The 24,863-nt window shown below is 41.5% G+C and overlaps 4 protein-coding genes across 6 annotated transcripts in view; 3 read left to right on the top strand and 1 right to left on the bottom strand.

Annotated features, from left to right (window-relative positions):
• Positions 1-24,863, top strand: part of LOC143612511 (zinc finger CCCH domain-containing protein 41-like) — a 54,062-nt gene that overhangs the window by 2,404 nt on the left and 26,795 nt on the right. The gene's annotated exons all lie outside the window — the stretch shown is intronic.
• On the bottom strand, positions 1,938-5,326 carry LOC143612506 (mitogen-activated protein kinase kinase 3-like). The gene is made up of 11 exons (XM_077086476.1): positions 5,197-5,326; positions 4,607-4,748; positions 4,268-4,522; positions 3,947-4,165; positions 3,737-3,874; positions 3,497-3,664; positions 3,156-3,269; positions 2,963-3,070; positions 2,777-2,868; positions 2,313-2,687; positions 1,938-2,221 (listed from the first exon to the last, which is right to left on the bottom strand). Exons 2-10 carry the CDS (start codon positions 4,706-4,708, stop codon positions 2,327-2,329), a joined length of 1,557 nt encoding a protein of 518 aa, XP_076942591.1. The 5' UTR covers positions 4,709-4,748; positions 5,197-5,326; the 3' UTR covers positions 1,938-2,221; positions 2,313-2,326.
• Positions 10,574-11,342, top strand: LOC143612510 (oleosin 16.4 kDa-like). Its single transcript, XM_077086479.1, has one exon. It carries the CDS (start codon positions 10,750-10,752, stop codon positions 11,260-11,262), a length of 513 nt encoding a protein of 170 aa, XP_076942594.1. The 5' UTR covers positions 10,574-10,749; the 3' UTR covers positions 11,263-11,342.
• LOC143612503 (7-ethoxycoumarin O-deethylase-like) lies at positions 11,455-13,129 on the top strand. Of its 2 annotated transcripts, XM_077086473.1 has the most exons (3): positions 11,455-12,182; positions 12,365-12,974; positions 13,084-13,109. In XM_077086473.1, exons 1-2 carry the CDS (start codon positions 11,505-11,507, stop codon positions 12,971-12,973), a joined length of 1,287 nt encoding a protein of 428 aa, XP_076942588.1. In that variant the 5' UTR covers positions 11,455-11,504; the 3' UTR covers position 12,974; positions 13,084-13,109. The 2 variants fall into 2 exon arrangements, with proteins under 2 accessions (XP_076942588.1, XP_076942587.1); XM_077086472.1 differs by having other exon boundaries at positions 12,365-13,129.

The following is a 24,863-nucleotide window of genomic DNA, read 5'->3' as shown; positions in this document are numbered from 1 at the left end:
GAATGAAAATTGGAGACCAGTTATTACTGAAGGGGTAACTTGAAGTGAGACAAATTCAAGATTTCATGTGATCTTTGTAAATCTTTATATTGATTCTATATCATAACATATAAACATATATAAACACACATGGAGAAGATCTCCTAAAGATTTAGTTGCAACTTGCAATCTCATTTGATTTAAATATCTTCAAATGATTCTCCTTCTGTGAGTTTGTCACGCTTTTTTTTTACAAAGTTTCTTTGTATATATATGAACAATCTTTAAGGAGCTTGTTGCTACAACAAAGATAAGGCCAATGATAGTGAATGAACTGGTTAGGCTAACATGCTTCATGGGTTCAAGTTAACCTAACGCAGGTCGTGGTGTCCCTCTACGTTTGCAAAACGTAGAAGGAGGTTCACTAGTTTGTTGTTTGTTGTTATAGTTCACCGAAGATCAAGAACCGTGATGTTTGGAATCGGTTCTTGGATGAAGGTCTTGGTGAAGCTGTGATGCTTGTGAAGTAAGAAAGGAATAACCAAGGTGTATATTCATCAAGGGAGAAGAGAAGATCCAGGATTATATGTTAACCCCAAATCTGATGATCCCTTTGTTTATGGCTAAGTCCTTGTTATATAGAAGGAGAGACCAAGCCTTTCGTCCAGTGTACAAACTAATTCCCCTTCAGATTGCTTAGAGAGTTGACCTTTATGGGCGGGAAGCTTTGGACCGTTGGTCCATGATTAAAATAATAATACTTTATCTGAGCATGTCCCTTGCTTAGAGGGAACAGTGATGTGAATAGTGAGTTGACATCGTACTGTAGCACGTGGGTACTTGTTTACATAAGTTTGGGCGGGAAACGAAGCTTTTAACCTTTTAACCTTTTTAGCGTTAATGTGTGGAAGCCATTTTACTAATTCCTTGGGCTACCTCCGTCATCAGAGCTGAAGACCGTAATCACATTTATACTCACAAACAAAATGAAAGAAACTAAAGGAATCCTAATCTAATGGTATCAAGTTACGTACTTAATGATGTTCTTCCTCAAGTGGTTGAGGGTTCGAGTCATATGGTGTGCAAATGTGTAGATTTAAGAATATGATTAGTATGCGTCTGAGCTAGTCGTTGTCGTTCTATGAAAAAATAAACTACTGAGCTAGTCGTTGTCGTTCTAAGAAAAATAAACTATAAAAGAGAAGAAGAAATATAGATAGAGGAAGGCCGGAGGGGCTGCTGAGAGAGAAGCAAGGATGGAGTTGAGTGTTGTCGATAGGTGTTGGTCTTCGGCGATAACAATGACAATCAGCGACAGTAATAACCATCTAATAAAAGTGATATTTAAGGATGCTCACTATAATCATGGTAAACTATAGTGACCCCCACAAATACGAGGTTTCAAATCCTTGCTACAAGGTAAAAGTGGAATTTAGATGTTAAAAAATCTTCATTCAAAATAAAGATCAATAAACTTGTTTGTTGGAAATAGGCAGGCAACTTCAGTAGTGATAGGCAATGGTCACCTGATGAGTCCGTATACGAGGTAAAGTCTTATAAATTTAGAATATATAAATTATTAGTGTGAATCGACAATGGGTTTAAGAAACGATTATTGGTTTGTAACATGGTTCGTATCGTACAGAGAATAATGAAATTAGCTTGTTAAGCCGAAAAAATACTCGTGCTTAACCTCACATACTTCTGGTTAACAAAGAATAGCTTAGAACCGACCAATAAAGTTTGAAAGCCTAAAAGGGAGCACTTCAAACAGAGGAGTTTATTCTAACACTTTCAAACAAAAGTGAGTTTGTGGCTTTGTGCGCCCCGGTTTTGGGATGTGACAAAAAGTACAGACGGTTTACATGATTCTGACAACCCCTACTTAAAATTGGCGGTGTAATGAATATTGGCTATGTAATGAATATGTCATATTTTCAATGTGTTCTAGTCCATGAAATAAAATCCCTTCTATGTGAATTATGAAACATGCTAGGAACAACGACTTAATTCCAACATTAGCACATTACTAAAAGAACATCCAAAATGTTGCTGTTACTGTAACATACAAACTTGCGTATAAACTTAGTGTTACATACAAACTTGCGTATAAAGTGTTACATACATGCATGCATAGATCGTCAATGTATGTGGATACATAGGTTCAGGTAACGACAAACCAGAACTCACAAGTGGAAATAGATTAGCTTGAATTTCTTCACGAGGTGTCAGAGTTCACCACCTAGACATCATAAAAGCAAAACGCTTAATCCATGTATGCAGTTATATTAGAGATGTCAGAATATGCTGGTATAATGGTATTTACAAGTTACCTGTTATTAATAAACTACTGGATAATGTAAAGCTCTTGTTTAGCAATGGAGTATCGACCAATGATACTTCCAGCTTCCATAATGAACTGTTCTTGAAACGTTCCCATTCGTTTGCTTGGTATGTCAATATTAAGATCTTTAAAATCTGGTACATCTTCTGCTTGTATACCATCTCCACATATTAGAAACTGGTTCCCAACAATAAACGACCCCGAAACCCTTATTGCAACTCCATCTTCCCCATGAGCTCTACATTGCAGCTTCTCAACCACATGCACAAGTTTTTCTGAAGGCCATTCGCCAGCTAATGTACTCCTAATATTTGATAAAGTCGTGAAGATACCATCCGGACCAACAGATTCATTCCCTGAGAAGCTGAAAATAAGAAAAGCAAGATAATTGTATCAACTTAGCCCAAGTATTGTGGCCCTATTTTAAAACTGAGGTTAAAACGGTCATTATACCTGAAAGTTGAAGATTCATTATAGAAGCTCTTCGCATATTGCCAAAGTTCATCACACCCATCAAAGAGTAAATAATAATGTACTGCTAGCATCTAATGATACAAAACACACGAGAACATAAATGTTAGGTAATTAACAATATTTTAAATGTTATTAAGTGTTACTTTTAAGAGAATAACAACTTACGTCTGCTAAATCTTTCATTCTTTGTGTTGGATCGAAAATGTTACGCACAAATGCTGCTAAATCCACTTTGGAATCCTCATATTTTTTTATAAATGGATGTGAAAGAAGCTGCATAAGTATATCAATAAAAACCAATAAGTTCTTTGAAAAAAAAAACTTCTGAATTAACATATTCTAACCGTTTCTTTATTACCTGCTCTGCAGTTGGTCTTGCATCAGCATCTTTCTGTAAACACGCTTCGATGAACAAACAGAATTCTGGAGAAAAAACGTCTTTTGGTGGCAATGGAGACGGGTCGTCCAGGATCTGTTAGTAATTTTGTAAAGTAAAGAGAGATTAGGTTGACCCATGATAACACATTTTCTCCAAATGTTTTAACTTACATCGTGGAACTTCATATAACAAACATACACAAAAGTTGCATAATAATACATGGTAATTTAACTATGCTAGTTTCAAAACATTAAACCAACCTTAGCAAGTTATAGACTGATTTAATATTAAGAATTTAAGTAATGACATTCATATGTTACCTGTAGCATAAGATTAACAGGTCCTTCGTTTGCTGTATATGGAAATTCTCCAGTACCACATTCAAAGAGAGCAAGACCAAGGCTCCAAATATCAGCTGGATATGAATAACTTTCATTTCTGATACGTTCCGGTGACATATATGTTACAGTTCCAACAAATGTAGCACACTGAAAATATAATATACGTATATTACAACCACATTTATCAATAACTGTTAGCTTTAATCACAATAAACATACCATTGCCATAGAATTCTCTAAACCAGCACTTATCCCAAAGTCTGTTATTTTTGTTTCTCCCTTGAGATTCACAAGCAGATTTGCAGGCTTTATGTCTCGGTGAACCAAGTATCTAACTCCATGCAAGTAGCTTAGTCCCTTGAAAATATAAGCATACATAAAATACCGATTACAATGAAATGAAAAAAGTATAAAAAAATCGTATCTTACTTGCAAGAGTTTTTGAACCATCAGAGAAAGGACTGCTTCAGGTATGCATCTTTGCCTTTTTATAATATCAGCTAAAGAACCACCGTCCATGTATTCTAGAGCAATACTAATTTGCCCTGAATCAGGCGTGTAAAACGCCCCATAAAATTCAACAAGACCTTGATAACAAGGGGCCTCACATAATGTTCGTATCTCAGTAAGAAGCTGTTGCCTCTTTTCCTGTATTCAAACATTTAGAACATAAGTTTATAAAAAATAAAAAAATATAAAATATAAAAAAAAGACCATTACATTCCAATACTAAAAGCGAAATATGCAGACCTTTTCAAAGATGTTGATCTTCTTTAACGCAATGATTCTATGAGTGGGAATATGAATTGCTCTTTGAACCACACTACTCGCACCACTGCCTATAGCCCCGAATATTCTCATTTCATGTGAAGCACATTGATAAGTCTTCTCCGTTTCATCCACATCTTTCACCGGTCTCGATGTGCATTTTTGCAGTCCAAGTTCATTAATATTGTATACGCCGTAAGACCTACTGAGTAAGTTAACCGTCCCACCATCCGACAGCTTCACACACACAAACACAAAACCGGTTAAGTTGCTGTAAATAGTAACGCACCATTCAACCAATATGAAGTACTACGTTACTACCATGTAAGAATCAGAAGGATCCAATGTCGATCCCGAAGAAAAACCCTTCTCGGCATCAAATAGCGGTACTAATTTCTTTTTTAATTCCTCTAACCCTGCCATTGTAGATGTATTTAACCAAATGCTACCACATGCTTCAATCCTGTCAATAGCATAAACATACATCAATTTGTCATCTATTAACATCAAACTGTAAAACTATATTAATAGTAAAATCGCATAGTTACGAGCCCTAATCAGATCAATGTTGATCGTCTATCCAATTTAAATAATTTCCTTAAAATTATTTTATTATCGGGCTTTTATATTTCATGAAAGAGACCAGCTGCGCCGCTAGCCCTTTTTAAAAATAACATTTATAGATCGCGGGTCATAACACTATTATAATTATTATAACATTACTATTCATTTACTATTCATGACCCGTTGGACACGACTAACTAGCGCTAAGCATAAGGGGCTAGGAAACCAAAAGTATCGAAATAATAAATAAAAACATTTGGTTGTCTAGGGTTTTGAATTAATTAGGGTAGTTTTGTGTATGATCTACTTCTAGTGTTACGAATTGAAAATTAAAAGGTTTATAGTACCTGAATTGTGTTCCAGTGGAATTATAATAATACGATGTTACGAACAGAGGCGGTGGTAGTGATGAGCAACGGTGGTAAGACGATCAATTCGGGACGACGGGAATGAGAAGACGGTTGTGGGATTTAGAATAATAATAATAATAATAATAATAATAATAATAATAATAATAATAATAATAATAATAATTACAATTGAAGTGAGGATTGGATGGGATTTGATTTGGGATGGACGAGGAAGAAGAATATTACAAGAATAAGGGAAGAAGAAGAAGAAGAACTCAAGAACACGTTAAAAGGTCAAAAAGGTTTCGGTCGCTTTATTTTCACCTTTTTTGACGTGATACTAGAATGAATAATATATGGCATATAGACCTTTAAGATTAATGTTCTTCATTAAAGACTCTAGGTGTTCGATATTTGAATATGACTTAGAGAAATTCGAAATTCAATTCGACTCGTATTTGATTTTCAATTATTTGAATTCAATTTAGTAATCGAGTTTCAAATCAGATACGAAGTTTTGATTTTGAAATTCGAATTCAAATTATGCATTTTATTTTATTACAAAAAATACATATGTATAGAAAAATAAATTATAAAAGTTTTTAAGTTTTAAAGACTAAAAATGAAAAGTTCAATCATTTTTGTTATTAGTTCATGTAATTAAATTTTTTGTTATTAGTTCATGTAATTGAATGTTAACATTTGAATACTTATAACTTTGAATGATTTATTTGTTTTATAGAGTTGTACTTTTTGTTGTTAAAAGACGCAAATGGTATAGTGGTTTTAAGATCAGGATTAAAATATATTTTTAACTGAATTCAAATCGAATCCATTTAAATTCGAACTTAATTATCAAACCGAATCGAGTTTCGAATTAGCTATTTTGTACTTGAATCGAGTCGACTTTTCGAATTTATTTCAAATTTGAGCCCAGCTTCAAAGTTTCAAAATTCAAATAAATCGAATATTTAAAATTTGATTCGTTGAACACTCCTGCCTTAGAGCACCCACGACGTGCTCCGTCACCCGAGGTCCGGATCTAGGTGGTGAATAACGACGGAAGGGAAGTAGACTTCCTTGTGGAGTCAAAGTCTAGTTGTGGGGTTCGTCTCTACAAATCGTGGAGCGGAGGTTGAGGTGAGACTCTTTCTCACATCACATATATGCATGCATATTATATATATATATATATATATATATATAATTATAATAAATTTTAATGGCTTTATGGAGGTTTGGTGTTGTAGAAGAAACTAGAATTTTAGAGACAAATTTGATTCGACACTCCCTCCCCCTTCAGAGTAATGTATTCTACTGCACTTGGAAAGCTTATGGCGTTACATTAAAAACTGTCTCATCAAACATAGTAGTTAGTGCACACTAATTTGTAGAACTTGTAACATGAACATATTCATCCATCGAGATATTAACATTGTTCTAATAAGCTATACTCAATAAGAACCAAAATATCACCAACAAATAAAGTTAAAAACAATCAAAAATAAACGAATAACTGTCCCAAGCTTACATTAGAATAAAATTGATTGGAAATCGAGTTTTTAAGACAATCCAACCAAACCTCAAACATACAATTAATAACCAACATATCTTACAAGGAATGAATCAAAATTTATTTAAGTGAAAAAGGACTTTTGATTAAAAAGGACTTATAAACTTATGAAATTTTGAAAAGAAGTTTTTAAAAGAATGTTTGGATTAGCTTATGTGCTGGGGAAAACCAAAATGACCAAAAGGGATACTCTTTTTTAAAAGAGTGTAAATGGGTTTAAAGGTGAGAGGGGTGTAATAGGTAAATCAAACTCATTAAGTTAATAAGCTGCATATTCCTAACTTTTCAAAACCCATCTATTTTGCCGTCACCATAAGTTAAATCCATAAGGCCTTATGGTTTGCCAAACACCCTATACACCTTATTAACTTTTCAAAAAGTTTATAAGTTATAAGTTGATGAAAATAAGGAATCTCAAACACCCCCTAAGCCCTTCACAAATCAAATATGAACAAATGCAAAAACCTGGGCAAAACGTTTAAACCGGATCAAGCATGAAGGGATCCACAACCGCTACTCAACACCCACACAACAAAACGAGCATAAGCTAAAATTTATTCGAGGCAAAAACGACATGGTGGTTTCAATATAAAGTATAAACTATCGGCAACAATATGATAAAGTTTGAGATGACCTGATAACCTACACTTCCACACGTGTCAGCGAGTGGGCTGGTAGTAGCAATGACTAGCAGTCGGTATTAAAAAGTGGAGCAGGCTTGTGAAAAACTGATTTAATTTTGGTGGTTCGTAAAAGTAGAATAAATGAAAGACTTTTAAGTTACATTATGTAAGTAAGTATAAAATTAAACCATCGGTTATGTAACAATAAAAAGTAACTTTTTTAGATTAATCAATTTCGTTTTTTCTAATAACTTATAATATGCGGTAATCATGATTATGCCTTTTACAAATAATTTTAATCTTGTATTTATGAATTTTTATACAAGTTCAAACATTTATATATATTTCAAATATTAATATCTAATTCGACTTATTGTATTTTAATATTGCTAAAATAAAGAACAATGGAGTTTTAATAGATGAGTTTTAACATGAGCAATTTCTCTGTCTTTAGGAATATAGAAAATGTTTTTTCTCGTCCTATTCTTTATAGTCCATGCTATTAGTTTTTGTCGAATTTTAATAGGTGCATTTATTTCACTGTTATTTAAAGAAACACACAGGCATAGATAAATATTTATAGCAAAAAAAAAGGAAGATTACCAAAATATATTGTTTGATTATCAAACTTCAACAAAATAGACTTGTTAGTTAGAGCCGTTCAACTGAAGACAAATAAGACTAGCTGCTTAAAATGGCTAGATTTTAGTTTGACACAAAAAATTTCAAAAGTACAATTGGTACATGAAAATAACCGATAAAATCAATACACCTGTAAATAGTCTAGTCAAATTTACTTGTCGGCTACGACTTAGCCCTCTCTCTTATAGTTAGGGTTGGCAATTGATACACGAATACAAGCACGAACCTACATGAATTTAACATGTATCAGGTATGATCTTAACGTATGAACTTAGACTCTTCTACATAGGATTAAGGTATCAGGTATGACCTTAACATAGGATTAACAATAAGGACTTTTAGAGAATGCCACTTTTATATAATGTCTTTAGTGTATGAACTTAGACTATTCTATATTTTAGGTGGATTTTGCTTGTGTTTGTTCTATTTAGATTCTATGATTTCATATGAGCTTTTATTTGACTATGCCACTTTAACACCATATGATTTGTTATTGGTACATGTGTGTTTCTAGTTTCATGCTTTGGAGTCGGGGGCCTCTCTGGAAACACTCTCTATCCTCATGGATAGAGGTAAAATATGCCTACACCACACTCTCCTATACCCTACCAATTGCTTTTGCTATTTGTGGGATTTACTGGGTATGATTGTTGTTGTTGTTGTCTAGGTATGGCCTTAACAAGTTTCGTGTACTAAATAAGTAAACACAAATCGACTTGTTAATTTTCGTGTTTAAACAGTTGAAAACTCGTTTACCTGTGAAGCACCCGTTAGCATCTGATTATATGTTTTTATAAATAAAAATATATAATAATATAATATGTTATATACCCTAAATAGTTAACCCTAAGTTTTTATACCAAACAATTGAACAAGACGTATATATTTCCAATCCAACATCAAGCAGATGGCTCACAAACTCTTTTCTGATTCTCCCTCTTCATTTTTCGAGTAGTTTGATGGTTTCCCTCCACATCTCCGGTAGTCGCAGCCCTTCAATTCTTCGTTATACTTCTCCACATCTTTGATTGTCTGGAATTTCAGCATCCTCGCAATTGCAGTAGCGCCATAGGTATTAACAGGTTCGTGTATGCCTGGTATTAACAGGTTCGTGTTTGAGTTTGAGATACATGTACACGATAAATTTTCGTTTCGTGTGCATGTTTAGTGTTCGTATTTTATGGTGTTCGTGTCTTATCGTGTACCAAATTAGCCCCCAATTTTTTATCTTACATACTAAATTAACTCTTCTTTTGATATCAACATGCTAAATTTAGCTACCTCCATATATATATATATATATACACACACACACACACACATTTATATTTTGGGATTTTTTTTTCTTAAAGTAGTAGGTTTATTAAGAAAAAAGTTGTTTATAGGTTCCTGACAATGGACCAAATGGATTTAGGTATCCAGCCATCTCAGATAGTTGGTTTTGATTAATCTCTCCTAATGGCGTTCTATGTAATCAACGATGTGTACATTTGTGGTGACTGGATCGGCCATCTCATATGGTTGTATCCAAGTTTATTCTCTTACACATTAGTCCGCCACGTTCCAGCACAAGATGAGATTAGTCATCTGAGATAGTTATATTGAACTCCCTACTTTCATTCACTATTCTTCAAGCCTGTTCTTCAAACGGTTCTTTGCTTGAAGGACGATAATTTCATTATTCATGTATGTTTTTAGAACACAAAAGTCCTTGAATAATGGCTACGACACGATCGCACATGATCAGGTCTATACAACCTAGTTTGACATTTGGGACCTTGTAAAATATTTAAAATTTAAGAAATTCGCAAATGAATATTACCAAGGAAAATTAGGGTTCTTACAAATCGTGGAAATGAGTAGAATCGGTGTCCCGAGTTGCAATCGGTCCAAGATATGAGAACAAAACAAATTGACCACAAGTACATATCACCATTAAAAATGTATGAATGTGAGGCAGTAACTTGAAAATGATGGAAAACTTGTGAATGGAAAGGTTGGATAAAATATATTGAGAAAGAGTATTGTTTTTTTTTTGATAGAATTAAAATTATCAACTCTCATGACTTACTTTGTACGAGAATACTAATGAGAATAGAGTTCAAAAGATGTTACATTCCATTAACTAAAACTGCATTCTTACAAATTAATATTTGCATCTTCAAATGATTATATCCGTGAGTTTAGTAGTGCATGAAAGCATGAGTTCAATCCATCTATCTCAGATGTCAGATTTCATCTTGTGTTGCCACGTGACGAAATAGTATGTAAGGGAATAAACTTGGATCCAGTCATATGAGATGACTAATCCAAACACCACAAATATACATGTTGATGATTACATGAAACACCACTATATGAGAGAAATCCAATCCAACTATCTCTGAATACTTAAAATCCATTTGATCCAATATTAAAAACCATTTTTTCTTAATAAACCTAGGATCCTATTTCTCATGTCTTGATTGGCTAGTTTTTAATATATTCTCCATTGAAAGTTAAAACGTACAAGTGTACAACTATCCATGTAATTCCGTAGCTGGCACATTTAAATATACCAACAAAGGCCACGCAGCCAAATTTCATCCACGTCGTCACAAACGTGTCATCACCATGCACTCACCAGTTCATCTTTATTAACACCTCCATTTCTCAAATCTTTATTTCATACGTACATATTGCTAATAATAATAATAATAATATCATCAAACCATGGCTAGTACCGATCGTTATCCCCAACAAGTCCATGTTCACACCATTCATGAACGCTTAGACCACCCCGACAACTACCACCCACACCAACAAAGCCCATCAATGACCAAAGTCCTGGCCGTTGTAGCCTTACTTCCAGTGGGTTTAACCCTACTCGGGCTCGCTGGCATCACGCTAGCCGGTACCCTGATCGGGCTCGCTCTCGCCACCCCGGTTTTCGTCATCTTCAGCCCGATTCTCGTCCCGGCTGTGCTGACTATCGGGCTGGCGATGGCGGGGTTTCTGACGTCGGGTACGTTCGGGCTCACGGGTTTGAGCTCGTTGTCGTTTTTGGTGAATAGTTTGAGGCAGTTAACTGGGTCGGTGCAGGATTTGGTGGAGTATACGGGACAGAAGACTAAGGATGTGGGTCAGAGTATTCAGGACAAGGCTCATGAGATCGGACCTAATGAGGACCAGGTTCATGGTGGTGGTCGTGTTGCGACAAACCGGATCGAGCTAGGGTTGGTTTAAGTGAATGTGTGGAGACTGTAGTCTTGTGTGGTTTGTTTTTTTTTATAATGGTGAAATAGTGTAATGTGGTTATGATTATGAAGCTTTTCTCCACATGACCCCCCACTATTGGACAATTCCCTTTATTTTTAAATATATCTTTCACTTCTCTAATTTTCTTAACAATTAAATAAATCAAAAATAAATTCAGAGACCAACCACACAAGTCCCTAGCCAAACTAGCCAAAATCCATGGCCCAGTGATGTCTTTACAACTTGGCCAGATAACCACACTTGTTATCTCTTCCAGCACTGCGGCCAAAGAAGTACTCCAAAAGCAAGATGTTAGTTTCTCTGGTCGTTATGCCCCTGACGCCTTTCATGCACTTAACCACGCCCAACACTCGGTAACATGGCTCCCTGTCAACAGCCAGTGGCGAACCCTCAGAAGGTTTCTTAACTCCAATATATTCTCCAACTCCTCCCTTGAAACTAACCAACACTTAAGGAGACAAAAAGTTGAAGAGCTAGTAGCATACTGCCGGAAAGCTAGCTTATCGAATGAGTATGTGGACATAAGTCGTGCTGCATTCAGAACCTCACTGAATCTTTTATCGAACACTATCTTTTCCAAGGATCTAACACAACCAAATGAGGAATCAGGTTCAGAAATGAAGGACGCGATTTCAAACTGTATGGTGGAGGCTGCAAAGCCAAATTTCGTTGACTTTTTTCCGATACTCAAAAGGTTTGATCCGCAAGGAATAAGGAGAAGAATGACTAGTCATCTTGAGAAGCTTCTCGGGGGATTTGAAGACATAATCGACGAGAGGCTGAAGGTGGGAGGATTTAAGCAAAATGATATATTGGACTTGTGCTTGAAACTCAATCAAGATAACCCAAATGAGATCAATCACACACATATAAAGAGCTTGATTATGGTGAGTAATAATTTCATTCTATAGAGTTTTCAATGGTATTGATCATAATAAGTTTATTGTGTGCCATAGGAGACCTAGATGTCAAATATATATGTAAATTTTCTTTTAGTTACATTTATTTCCTAATATTTTCCTCTCTTGTTTCATTTTTAAGTAACATATAATTTTGTATGATCGTCTAGGATACATTTGGTGCCGGCACTGATACGAGCGCAAGCACAATAGAATGGGCAATGACCGAGTTACTACGAAACCCACACGTCATGACTAAAGCCAAAGAGGAGCTAGAAGAAGTTATTGGTAAAGGTAAAATCGTAAACGAGGAGGATATCTTGAGGCTACCCTACTTATTGTGCATTGTGAAAGAAACTTTCAGAATACACCCGCTAGCCCCCTTCCTCGTGCCTCGAAGAGTTGAGAAACAAGTACAGCTTAATGGATACAATATTCCAAAGGGCACACGAGTGTTTATCAATACATGGGCCATAGGACGAGACCCAACCATATGGGATGACCCGCTAGAGTTCAAGCCGGAAAGATTTATGAATTCTAAGATTGATTTTCGTGGTCAGGATTTCGAGCTACTCCCATTTGGTGCCGGGCGAAGAATATGCCCGGGTATGACGCTTGCGATCCGTATGATCCCAATGATGTTGGGCTCATTGCTCAATAATTTTAATTGGAGTGTAGACCCAAAAAATCAAGACGAGGCTTTGGACATGACTGAGAATTTTGGAATCACCTTATGCAAAGCTAAACCTCTGTGTGTTATTCCATTGCCGTTGAATTAGTGTATGTCACATGCTATCATTCATTTTCAGTTTTCTTTATTTGGAAGTTATATACTCTCACTCTCCAAATTAAATATATTGAAAACTTTCTCTTCTTATATTTTATGCAGAATTTTGATGCGGTATATGCTGAAAGTGGAGTCAAATTTGGGCGACGTTTTGATTTAAATAAGTCTCTTTGGGGGTATTTATATTAAAATAAAAAAGTTGTTCATGTTTGCTATTCCTAATTAGTCCTGGTCTTCAACTATATTTTGTTTATTTGCAATTTAAGCAATTTTAATCTGCCTTAATTTATGTACTCTTTCACTAATGAATCGTATAAGAAAGCTTTGAGCAATATTCTGTTTATTTTAGTTCTGGTACCACAACGATTAACGAACATGACATAAACCAACCGAATTCGTGTAGACTCCCCACCTCAACGTCCAATACCGACAACGCTTGACTGTTCCCAACACCCGAGTTTTACCAAACCACGCCACCCCATTGGTCCACCTAAAATTTTATATTTTGTTTTTCTTTCAGTATCGTAACGAACGTAAGTTTTTTTTAAAATCTTGATAATTAAACGTCTATTTGCATCTACTCACGGCAAGATTGTCTGGGACCGACTACGCTCAGGTTTTACCGGCCTTTTTGTTTTAGTTTCGCTACCATAACAAAAGTAACCAAAACCGAACAAATTCTAGTCCACTCACCACCACAATGCACGGGACCGGCAACCTCAGGTTTTACCGACCGAATAACGTTGTTTTAAAAATTTATCTTTATTATGTTGATTTGACGAATTTATTTTTTTAGATTTTAACGTTTGAATTCTAACAACATTGTTTATACGCTACCGTAACGAACATACCAAAATCATCTGAATTCGCGTCAACTCGCCACCACAATGTAGATGACCTACACTGCTTGGGTTCTACTATGTCGTTTTAAATATTATATATGTTTTATATGTTAGTCTTTTTATATGTTAATTTGACGGTTTTATATTTGAGGTTTTAATGCTTAGGTTTTACCAGCGTTGCTTACATCGTAACAAACATGATTGATATTGATTGAATTCGTTTCGGCTCTCAGTTGTAACGCTCGGTTTTATCCGCAGGGTTTTACCGACCGAATCTTTTGATTTAATCATGATACCAACTGAACCACATTAGTGCACTGCTACAACTAGTATATAAACATATTCAACCGTATAAGTGATTTAAAAAAAAAAGAAAATATGAAAATTTTTGTTTTTTTTATAAGACACCTCTTCGTCAACATGGGTTACACTACTTTTACAATCAAATCTGAAGAGGTAGGTCCCAGCAGAGCCCAGTTAGACCCGCAAGACTCACCTTGAATAGGGACGTCTGCGCAATAACCAACTGCTCCAGCAGGGCCCACCATGCTTAGAGAACCTTACGCGCAGTACGCCAACTGTACCCGCAGGGAAAGCCTCCCAATGGCGAAGTACCCCGCCTGTTCCCGCAGCTGCGGATACAAGCCATCAGGGAAGGCTACCCGCACTAACAGCAAGGCTACACGCACAAGGCATTCGCTACTTCAGTAGTCACATGAAGGAATGAGCAAGGCGGGAATACTCCCGCCTAAATGAGCTAGTCCGTATGCTTCTGGAAGGTCTTTCGTACTATACCTACTAAGGTATGGGCGGAACAGACAATTTGACCAGAGCAGCCCATGAACCAATCACAGGGTGACAGCTCACCGACAACAATACGAGGAGGAGCACCCTCTAGTACTGTTTGTCACTATTAGTCGCTGCCTACTCACCAACCCTTACGATGGGACGTGCGCAGCCTACAGTTGGTGGAACAGTGCGTAGCCGGCAGTAAAGGAACAGTATACAGCCGACCTTTACTGTTGGCCGTAGCCTATCCACCAACCAGCATGGCCTGTGCGTAGTCCACTGTTGGTAGAACAGGAATACTATTCAGCCGGCTGTACCTTCTAGGAAACCTACCTTCGGCTATAAATACTCCAACACCTTGGAATGGTAAGATCATCATCTGATATCTCAATCTTATCTAGCAATCTCTTAATATACACTTATATTCAGAGCAATCTAGTCTGATTCTCACGCCGGAGGGTGGTCACAAGGAGGAACCCCCCCTTCTCAGTGACGAGCTTACGGTGTCTGTTTTGCAGGTCCCCTGAAGAACAACCTTCTCTGCTGGACCTCATCCTCGTGGGAAACATTACTTAACCCCCAGATTATCTATAATCTGCCCGTGGGTTCACTTAGTGTTTCTTCATTGGCGCCATCCGTGCATAAAAGCTAGAACTAATTTAGTTTTTTTCAAAATTTCTGAAGAAATGGTTAACGTTACTCCGGTCCCAAGGCCAGTAACCGAACAAGAAACCCCGGTAACCACAACCCCAGCAACTGGGGGGAACACCGGCGGTTATACAAATCTTACGAACACTACCCCGACTACCCAAGCCGGGGCAAGTGCAGTAAATATTCCACTGGGGTTCACTGATGCCCAGTTGGAAAAAAAAACGAGGGCCCCTCGCCAAACACTAGATCAAGTGAAGGCGTGGGCCGAAGCACGTCAGAGAGAGTTCCAAGCTGAATTGGATGAACGCTTGCGTTCAGTTCAACAGGCTGACGAATTCGGCAGTACTCGCCAACAGCTCAATATGAACAGCGAGTGCGAGTACTCAGACGAGGAGAGAGAAGAATCCGATACCGACGCAAACCCTCGCCATAAGGCGAAAGGGAAGCATAAGGAAACGGACTTCCAGCCGAAAAGGAATTTTGGGGAAGCTTTTAAACCAACGAATGCGGAGAGAAACCCGCGTGACTTCTCCAAAACCTTTAGGCCAACTGCTACAAATGCAGGAAAGTCAAAGTTCGCAAGGGACATTGCGGAAGCAATCGCCCCGAGAAGTGCCAAACAAATGTCCAACATTGGCACTTATGATGGTCTATCCGACCCAGACGACCACTTGAACAGATTCATTGCGGGGGCAACCGTCAGTAACTGGACGGAACCCACGTGGTGTTATATGTTCCAGATGACTCTGGTTGGAGCGGCCAGGGCATGGTTCGATTGTTTACCGGTCCACCACATATATGACTGGGCGGACTTTCAGAACAAGTTCAGCCAGCACTTCAGCCAACAGAGGAAATATACTGAAGAACAGTGGACGATCCTCAACTGCGTTAGAGAGGAGGATGAATCTTTATTAGACTTCATCACCCGCTTCAACTCCAAAAAGCTAAGTCTCGGCAACAAAAGTGAAGATCTTGTTCGCGCCGCTTTCATCCAAGGCGCCGAATACCCGGAGCTTATCCGCACATTGACGGGTAAGGATGGCATGCCATCAACATGGGATGCCATCATGAGGCGGCCAAGCGCTTTGCCGAGACGGAGAAGCAACTGGGAAGGGATCTTCCCCAGAGTACACACCTCTACACGCAGAGGACAAGAGAGAACAATGTCCGGATCGCCCGGCAGAACAAAAAGAGGAAGCTAGGTATCTGGCAGTCAAGGGTAAACTTTGACACCTCATCCAGCTCTCACCCTCTTGTTGGCGGAAGAAATCACACACATCCTTCAAGCCAAAAGCACCGGTGGACGCCACTCACCAAAAGCGTCACGGAGATATTTGCCACTGAAAAGCTACCGTGGCCAAAAGCTCCAGTGAACCGGCACCGACCTAATGCGGATCAGAGCAAATCCTGTGACTTCCACGGGACAAAAGGTCATGGTACGGAAGAGTGTACATCCTTGAAGGATATTGTTGAAGCATTCGTCAAGGATGGAAGACTGGCACACCTGGTGGCATCAATCAAGAAGGGAGGACGGAACGACAACCGGTACCGAGGCAACGGACGAAAGCCCGTTGACATCAGCATCAACATGGTTCATGGTAACATCAGAGGAAGAAAAAGGCGAACGCCAGAACCATGTGCGTGGAAGGAAGCTAAGGTGCGCTTCCCGCGAGTGCCAGGAGGACCCAGCAAAGAAGGCCCTATCGTCATCAAAAGCCAGCTGGGGCACTACATCACTTCTCGCACTCTTGCTGACAACGGCGCCTCGTCAACGGTGATGTACAGGCAGTTCTTCGACAAGCTAGATGACGAAGACAAGGAACGCCTGGAAACGATCTGCGCCTCGATGGAAGGGTTTGATGGCAGCACAAACGCCCCCTGGGTATCCTATCTTTCCCCGTCACTCTTACAGATGGGAAACACTCCCGCACAGAAGATGTGGACTTTGTCGTGATGAGGAAGCCACACCACACATACGACATTCTCTTCGGGAGAGACGGGATGGCAAGATTCAACGCCGTGGTATCCTCAGTCCACGGCATGATGGGATGGCCAACAGCTGAGGGTGTAGCGATGATCACCGGCATTCCCCAGGTATGCATCGCATCTGTCTCATCTAAACCCAAACCAAAGATGGCTAAACCAACCATCACCGAACCAGAAAGATGGGCCTTCAACGGCAAGTACCCGGACCAGGCCGTCTCCATTGGCCCAACAATTGTTGATCCCACACGCACCTTACTCAAGCGTTTATTACAAAAGAACGCTGACATCTTCGCGTGGACACCAGCTGACATGACTGGTGTACCCCGAAGTAAGGAAGAGCATAAGCTCAAATGCGATCCGGCTGTTACGCCGATCGTACAAAAGCGCAGAGTAATGGGGCCAGAACAAACTAACGCGTGTAGAACCCAAATCAAGGAGCTCCTTGACGCAGGCATCGTACGCGTTAGTAGATATCAAACTTGGGTTGCAAATCCCGTTATGGTACCGAAGAATAACAAACAATGGCCCATGTGCATAGATTTCAAAGACTTGAACAAAGCATGCCCCAAAGATTGTTATCCGTTACCTGAAATTGATCTTAAGGTGGACTCGTTGGCACCATTCCGCCTTAAATGCTTCCTGGACGCGTATAAGGGGTACCATCAAATCCACATGGCCGTTGATGATCAGGACAAAACCGCTTTTCGGACGCCCGATGGTACATTTTGTTACCAAATGATGCCATTCGGACTTAAGAATGCCGGGTCCACATACCAACGCCTGATGGACAACCAGTTTCATACACAAATTGGGAGGAACTTGGAAGTCTACATGGATGACTTGGTCATCAAAAGCTCTGACCCAGAAGCGATGTTGAAAGACATCGAAGAAACTTTCAACACGCTCAGGAAGATAAACATGAAGCTCAACCCGAGCAAGTGTGCCTTTGGAATGGAAGAAGGGAAGTTCTTGGGGGTCATCGTCACTAAAGATGGCTTCAGAGCGAACCCTGAAAAGGTCGAAGCCATTATCAAAATGGAATCACCTACTACCATCAAACAGGCTCAGACACTGAATGGACGACTAGTGGCACTTAATCGCTTTTTGGCAAACCACGCGGATAAGTCGTTTCCCTTCGTGTCAACGTTGAGAAACTGTTTAAAGAAAACGCACTTCCGCTGGACACCAGAAGCGGAAGCAGCTTTTCAGGAGATTCGGTCACGCTTGATCGAACTCCCAACACTCACAGCACCAGAAGCAGGAGAGGAGTTAATCCTATACCTTTCCGCAACAGATAGAGCAACCGGGGCAGTCCTGCTAGTAGAGCGAAAAGGCATCCAGATGCCAATCTATTATGTCAGCCGTATCCTAACAGACGTAGAAACCCGGTACTCTACCCTCGAAAAATTAGTCTTAGCACTTATACACGCTTCACGCAGGTTAAGACGATATTTCCAGGGTCACCCAATCACCATTCTCTCCAACTTCAAACTTGCAAACGTTCTAGGCAAACCCGAGTCATCGGGACGCCTAGCCAAATGGGCAATTGAGTTGGGAGAATACGCGATAAAGTATAAGCCAAGACCAGCCATAAAAGGCCAGGTTCTGGCCGACTTTATTGCAGAAGTGCCTGCATCGCGGGAAAAAGAGTGCCAGGAAGAGGCTCAACCCTCTCCAGCACAAGACATCAATGATGTCTGGCGACTCTACACTGATGGGGCAGCCAATAACGAGGGTTCAGGTGCAGGGCTAAAGCTAACCAACCCAGCGGGCCAAGAATACACTTACGCTATTCGACTGGATTTTCCAAGTACGAATAACGAAGCCGAGTATGAGGCATTCTTGGCTGGGCTGAGAATTGCGCGTAAGATGGGAGTGAAAAACTTGGAAGCCCACGTGGATTCCATGTTAGTAGCCAATCAAATCAACGGGACGTACACGGCCGTGAACGACACAATGGCCCTGTACCTCGCACAAGCAAAATCCCTTATGCGCGATTTCAATGACTGCAAAGTCATACACGTCAAGCGAAGTGAAGACAAATCTTCGGATGCGTTAAGCAAGCTTGCATCATTAGCCTTCACCCACTTAGGAAAGGATATCCGCATTGAACTCCTCGAGACACATTCGGTCCCGCACAAGGAAATTTGTGTCATCCAAACCGGCACGGAAACGTGGATGACACCAATAATAAAATACCTTGCGGCAGGTACACTACCAGAATCCAAAACACAGGCAAGAAAACTACGCTGTAAAGCACTGAATTATCAACTCATCGATGACATCCTTTACAGACGTAACTTTCTTGGCCCACTATTAAGATGCGTGGACAACCAAGATGCTGACTACCTCCTAAGGGAAGTACACGAAGGCATCTGTGGAATACACGCAGGTCCCCGCGCTGTTGTAGCTAAGCTAAACAACGCGGGATACTTTTGGCCGGGGATGCATACGGATGCACTGGCATACATCAGAAAATGCAGGTCTTGCCAGCTTTACGCACCCAACACGCACCGCCCGAAGAATGAACTTGTTCCAGTCACTTCTTCATGGCCATTTCAGAAGTGGGCCATCGATGTGACAGGCCCATTTCCTACAGCAGCAGGAAATGTTCAGTTCCTAGTGGTAGCCATCGACTACTTTACCAAGTGGTTTAGCCCAAACAACCGCGAAACATATCAAAAAATTTATTTGGGAATTTATTATTTGTCGTTTTGGACTTCCACAGAATTTGGTGAGCGATAACGGCACCAACTTTGCTGACAAGAAGCTACAACAGTGGCTGAAAGAACTTCAGATCACCCACACCTTTACCTCAGTGGCACACCCGCAAGGTAATGGTGAGGTGGAAAGAGCAAATAAGAGCATCGTCGAAGGCATAAAGAAAAGACTCTTGGAACACAGATCCGGCTGGGTGGACGAGCTTTCGCACGTCCTTTGGGCAAACAGAACGCTGAAGAAGGCCAGTACGGGAGAAACCCCGTTCAGTCTCACTTATGGCACTGAAGCTATGGTCCCGGTCGAAATCGGTTTACCCTCACCAAGGGCCTTGATTCAGCCAGAAGACAATGATGCGGAAAGACGGTTGGACCTTATGCTAACCGAGGAACGCAGAGACTTAGCCGCAGTGCGTGAAGAGAACTACAAGCGACAAATGCAAAAGTACTACAACACGCGGGTAAAACTCTGCAACTTCAATGTATGAGACTACATACTGCGTAACAACGAGGCTTCGAACCAAGAACGCCCAGGAAAGCTGGCCCCGGTCTGGGAAGGGCCATACATTATTAAAGAAGTCCTGGGAAAGGGCGCATACCGGCTCGAAAGGCTCGATGGCACTCCCATCCCAAGAACATGGAACGGAGCTCAATTACGCAAATGTTATATGTAGATCAATTCCAAACTTGTAAAGAAAAGGCCTAGAGCCACTTCTAATGGAAATGATTCTCCTTTCACAATGTGTTGATAGCCTTACCTTTATACTTATGAACTTCCCACACTGGTGCCGGTATTCACCGCATAAATGGGGGAAGAAGTAAGTCGTTACGTGTGGAAGGCGGCAAAACCCGCATAAACACAACGCTAAAAATAAGGAAAACCTACACGCAGGTCAGATGTAAGTAAAGTTTAGCCATCCTTGTAAGTGCAAGTGACGGTCTTACCCGCACAATCACGAGCAAGGAAGCAAAACTTCAACCTATCTACCACGTTCAAAGGTTAACTTATTCTGAACACTTAGAAAATTTCAAGGGAAAAGATGAGGAAAACTTCCACGCAGGTCAGATATAAGTAAAGTTAAGCCATCCTACTAAGTGTAAGTGACGGTCATACCCGCACAATCATGAAAGAGGAAGCGAAACAAACTTATAATTTACCACGTTAAAAAGTTAACTTATCTAAGTACTAAAGAAATTACTAAGTTAGATCAAAACATGCGTAAAATAAACAAGGCAAAGAACAAACACAATCTTTATTTCATCAAATTCAAATATTACAAAGCTATACAAAAGCAAAAATCTACGCTAATGGTGGAAAGGGATCTTCAGAATCAAGCTTCAGGACCACTTCCACTTGGACCCGCTCCATCAGTAGAGCGTGGTGGTTCAAGGAAGGCTTTAAGAATAGCTAGCCCATCATCAGCAGCAGCGACTTCGTTCACCTTTTCCACCACAGGATGCGAGAAGGCGGCATACTGGTTCACTGCTTGGTCGTAAATAGCTTCAGTATCCACATCGTACAAAGGGAAGTTGGAAGGCGGGATGCCTTTCTCAACGAACCCTAGACCAAGCAGGAAGCCGGCCTTTTCCCCATCCTCATGAGAAGCGTTGAGGGCTGCGCTCATAGCATCGTCATAAGACGTCTCTGAGAAGACCCGATGCACAACCTACAAAGAAAAAATACAAGTATCAGAACCTTTTCTATTTATAAAGAAAAGCGTGAAGACATGAAGCTAGACTTACCCGAGACAACGCTTCTCGAAGAAGCCATTCCATGGCAACCAGAGCTTCTTGGAGGGCGGCTTGAGCTTGGGTACAGGCGCGTTCGGCTTCACTTTTATTAAGGTTGGCAAGCAACACTTCCTTTGCAGCAGCCTCTTCGACGCCCTTTAGCTTCCGCTCAGTATGGTCAAGCACGCCCCTCTGGTCCAGGATCTCTTGGAGCTTCTTCGCGTCCTCCATCGCCAAAGCATCATGAGCCTGCTGGAGAGCCTCTAATTTGGCTTTAAGCTCTTCATTCTCCACGCGTAGAGGCTCGGCAACAGCTTCAGCCTTGGTGGCCCTTTCAGTCGCGTTCCTAGCAGTCTCCTTAGCCAGCCGAAGCTGTTCATTAACAGCTTGGGCAGCCTTGGAGCGAGCCACGAGACGGGCCTGAACCTCGACTTCAAGGGCCTTGAACGCCTTCTCCTTCTCCGCCGCCGCGGCGGAAAGCCTCCTATTCTCCTCCCGGACAGCCCGCGCCTGAGCTACTTCCTGAAGGCGAGCTGCTTTTAACTTGTCGTTTTCACGACAAAGCAGCTCGACGCGCGGCTGCATCCGGGCCAGGAGAACCCGAAGCTCATTGCTTAGCCTACCCTCCTGGTAGCTAGCCATGGCTTCCCCCAACGCACCACTGGGAGCAGCGTGACGAGCCCACTCCACGCACTCCACAGGTGTGCGAAGGGTTGTTCCTCGGCGAATGTTCCATCGTGGAACATACACTTCATTGGAATCCGACACTGCAAAAAACAAAGAACAGTTAGGAAAAGATGATTGAAAAATATAAAATAGGCCAAAAGAACCCTACGCACCTGTAGGGTCAATAACAGGCCGATAGCCGCCAAACCCATCACCTGAACCCAAGGGAAATCCATCCAAGATGTCAGGCAGATGGGAAGGTGGCAAGGTTTGGCGATACGCCCCATGCATACCTGAAGGATCGGCCGTCGTTGCCGATGACGGAGGAGGCATGGTGGCGGCCGCCGCGGTGGCCGCTGCAGAATCCGCAGCAATAGTAACCGCCGGCTCGGTGAAAGATGCTGTAAAAATAGCACTCACAGCCGGCGGTGACGTCATCACAGCTGGAACTGTCGGCTCAAAGGAGTGAGCGACTGAACCAGCGGATGCAGGCGCAGGCGCCTGGGTCGTCGCCTCAGGAAGGCTGACCAAGCCTACCGTCATTGGCGGAGAGGTACTCCTCTGCGCTCCACCCTGGAATGCGTCAACATCCACGCCTGCGTAAAGAAGACAAGTGTTAAAATGACATTAAACTATGAAGCTAAAGATAAAGGAAGTTTGTACTTACGGGTTTTCTTGAGCCTAAAGGTACGAAGAGGCGGGGACGAACCCGATGGAGCCGGCCTCTTCACGCCGGTCACCGTCGTCATCCTGGGCTCTTCGGTGACAGTTGTCACAGCCTCCGGAATGGTGATCTTATCACCACCGGGATTCCCCGCCACCTCTTCGCTCTCGGTCTCCGAGTCAGACCGAGGCGCTGGATCGGCTGTGGAGGCCACCTTCTCCTTCCCCTTCCCGCCGGCAGCCTTTTTCTTCCGCACCAACGGAGGACCATCTGCGGATTCCTCATCAGAACATACGATTAGAGGAATTCCAGCAGAGGTTTCAACATTGAGGGGTCGAGGGTCGAATAGCGCCTTACCTGGCCGACGGGAGCTAAGGATCTCATGGCCTTGCGGATAGACCTCCACGAACCGATCCGCCGTTTGTTCTAGGATGGGCAACTCGTTCTCGTCCAGAGCACGAGTACCCATCCGAGCGGGACCGTCAGCCTCCCGCGGGTTCAGGAGCGACTGCAAGTCGTTCCCCTCTGAAATAAACAGGAAAGAAGTTAGAAGAAATTCAGAATCAACAAAAAGAAATAAAGCATACCGTAAGGAACAGAGTTCGAACCGTATTCGAGGACGATCGGAATCTTTCGCGCATCCGCCTCCTTCCACACCCGGCTCATCCCCAACATCACCATCCCTGACTCCGCAAACCGGTAAACCGGAGATTGGACCCGGGATATCTTCGAAAACCATTCGGCCTCCTCGTAGTTGGAGGCGTGAAGGCTGGGAAGTACTTGCCCGTTCTTGAATTTCATGGCAATGGGGATGGCGCGAGCGGATATGAAGAAGAACTCCCGCTTCCACGCGCGAAGACTGCGCTCGGTTGCGCAAATCTTCAAACCCTTGATCCGGGTTATCAACGTGTACCACCCCTGGATGCACCTCCAAGTGTAGAAGGTCATCAGGCGGTCAACATAGGGCTCAATGCCCAAAATCCGGCACACCCACTCGAAGTGGCGAATCTTGGCGATCGCCATGGGGTGCAACTCGGTCAAATGAACACCGTGCCTCTCAAGGACACGGTAAACAAACTTTGTCAATGGGAACCTAAGATTCCCATAAACAAAGAATGCAGCATAAACCCCGATCTTGCCTCTGGGGGCATCGTACACCGTCTGATGGGGTTCAGGAAACTCAGGCTCGAGAGACTCGAGCATGAACTTCCTGACGACGTACCGATACAGATCGCCAGGCAGAGCACACTGGCACTCGCCAGCAGTACTCTTGTCGTCAGCTGTAGACTCGAGATCACGAGACATCTTGAAAAAGAAGAAAACGATTTCGGGAGAATGCTTGCCTGAAAAGGTGAGTATTCGCCGGAAATCGCAAAGAAGATGAAGAGAAGAGTGAAAGTGTGGATTACAAAGAACCCTCTCCCCCTTTATATACTAATCGCAATTAATGCGATGAAATTAATGCGGAAGAGAGAGAAAACGAAGGTGCAATGAAACTATGACACGTGGCAAAAAGCAAGCTGGCAACAGCTGTTGACAGGACGCATACCATTAATTTCGCGGCCACGCGCCCGAAAAATCGCGCCCACGCGCCTGAAAAAGCGTCTGGAATGACCATGTACTGTCACGTCACCATAACTTCCTGCACGTCCTGACACAGTCAGAAGAAACCGTCGCACGACGTGTCAGAGGTTTGGACTGTTCTTATCCTTCCACCAACTCTTCGAATTTCAAAATTCAAAATTCAAAAAGATTCAAAAGTAAGCGGGAAAATACCCCTTACCTTGGCAACCAAGTAACTGTAAGACAGGTGCGGGTACAGTGTTAAGGCAAAAC

The sequence above is a fragment of the Bidens hawaiensis genome, unplaced genomic scaffold (genome assembly GCF_021521415.1).
Source record: "Bidens hawaiensis isolate Kalapana, Puna unplaced genomic scaffold, B.hawaiensis_p1.1 tig00034715_1, whole genome shotgun sequence".
Classification (NCBI taxonomy): domain Eukaryota; kingdom Viridiplantae; phylum Streptophyta; class Magnoliopsida; order Asterales; family Asteraceae; genus Bidens; species Bidens hawaiensis.
The sequence above is the reverse complement of the archived record's forward strand: the minus strand, read 5'-3'. Positions and strand labels throughout refer to the sequence as shown.

What these genes read in the sequence shown, in the direction of transcription:
- LOC143612510 (XM_077086479.1), top strand. Translation starts at nt 10,750, where the DNA reads ATGGCTAGTACCGATCGTTATCCCCAACAAGTCCATGTTCACACCATT.
- LOC143612506 (XM_077086476.1), bottom strand. Translation starts at nt 4,708, where the DNA reads ATGGCAGGGTTAGAGGAATTAAAAAAGAAATTAGTACCGCTATTTGAT. An exon ending in AGATCAACATCTTTGAAAAG is followed by an intron (nt 4,166 to 4,267) that starts GTCTGCATATTT and finishes GTTTGAATACAG; the next exon opens with GAAAAGAGGCAACAGCTTCT. An exon ending in TGGTTCAAAAACTCTTGCAA is followed by an intron (nt 3,875 to 3,946) that starts GTAAGATACGAT and finishes TATATTTTCAAG; the next exon opens with GGACTAAGCTACTTGCATGG.
- LOC143612503 (XM_077086472.1), top strand. Translation starts at nt 11,505, where the DNA reads ATGTCTTTACAACTTGGCCAGATAACCACACTTGTTATCTCTTCCAGC. An exon ending in ATATAAAGAGCTTGATTATG is followed by an intron (nt 12,183 to 12,364) that starts GTGAGTAATAAT and finishes ATGATCGTCTAG; the next exon opens with GATACATTTGGTGCCGGCAC.